This window comes from Microtus pennsylvanicus, chromosome X (assembly GCF_037038515.1).
Source record: "Microtus pennsylvanicus isolate mMicPen1 chromosome X, mMicPen1.hap1, whole genome shotgun sequence".
In the NCBI taxonomy this organism is placed as follows: Eukaryota; Metazoa; Chordata; class Mammalia; order Rodentia; family Cricetidae; genus Microtus; species Microtus pennsylvanicus.
This window is the reverse complement of record NC_134601.1, coordinates 123,153,166-123,154,254: the sequence shown is the minus strand read 5'-3', so window position 1 is coordinate 123,154,254 and position 1,089 is coordinate 123,153,166. Positions and strand designations below refer to the sequence as shown.

The 1,089-nt window shown below is 49.0% G+C and overlaps 1 protein-coding gene across 1 annotated transcript; it reads left to right on the top strand.

Annotated features, from left to right (window-relative positions):
• The first annotated feature begins 351 nt into the window (after positions 1-351).
• Positions 352-888, top strand: LOC142841716 (FANCD2 opposite strand protein-like). The gene has a single exon (XM_075958666.1). It carries the CDS (start codon positions 352-354, stop codon positions 886-888), a length of 537 nt encoding a protein of 178 aa, XP_075814781.1.
• Positions 889-1,089: the final 201 nt, after the last annotated feature.

Sequence of the window (1,089 nt, the reverse complement as noted above, 5' to 3'; positions counted from 1 at the left end):
CCTAGTGACATTTTCTGCATTACTGGTATAATTATAACATCTTATTTCCTATTCACTTTTATTGCACATCAGAAAATAATTATAAACTATCATCTTTCACTCATAATGTGATGATGTGACAAAAAAGGGCCTGGTCTCCAGAGTCCCACAACTGACTTTCTGAGGGCAGTAGGCAGGTTCTGACACCTCACAAAGGGGCACCTCCGGCCTCGAGCCTGGAGCCTTGCTATTGGTCAGGTTCTGTTTGTCTGGGTCACAAAGGTTGCTAGGTGCTGGGTGGAGAAAAGAGGAGAGACTCAGCTGCGACCATCTATCTAGTCTGTGTTGTGCAGGAGTATAGTCTTGCTGTCAATGGCAGGATACCAGCTCTTTTCACCATGGACCCCACTGGACGAGAATTTGCAATGGCTGCGGCACACAACACCTACCTTTTCGTCCAAACACCCTTTTAGGGATTCTCCTTTCTTCCCACAGACCCCTTCTGACCTTGAAGTCCAAAGGTGCTTTCATGAAGTTGCTGTTATCTTAGACAGCCAACGGGTGGTTCATGCAGAGAGCCCACGGTCACCTGACCAACCATCAGGGCACGAGACCACCATGAAGAAGAAAGTACTGATTAAGAGGCCCAAGCCGGTCCGCCTCCTTGGAGTGGATTCGGTCTTTGGCAGGTCTATTACAATCCAGCCACCTAAGTGGACTGGAACCTTCAGGGTTTCAGACACATCGGCCTTCTCTAAAGTTGTCAGCAAGGAGCAACGATGGCCCGCAGGACTCAAGGAGCCTCAGATTGAGATGACCGTGGCTATGTGCAAGCAGATGCTACGCTCGATCCTCCTCCTGTATGCGATATACAAAAAGTGCACCTTTGCCCTGCAGCACTCCCAGTAAGGTGCCCCCGTCCGACTCCTCCTGTATTTCACACCACACTCTATGGTATATAGCTGGAGCCCATAAAGACCTGTCCATGTAAATCGATCTGTAACATCGTGCTTGCTACTTTGCTCCTCTGTCAAGCTGTGACAATCCAGAAGCTCCTCTCCCCACCTTTCTCTTCAGAATCAGGGCCAATGTGCCTGATCAAGAAAGAAC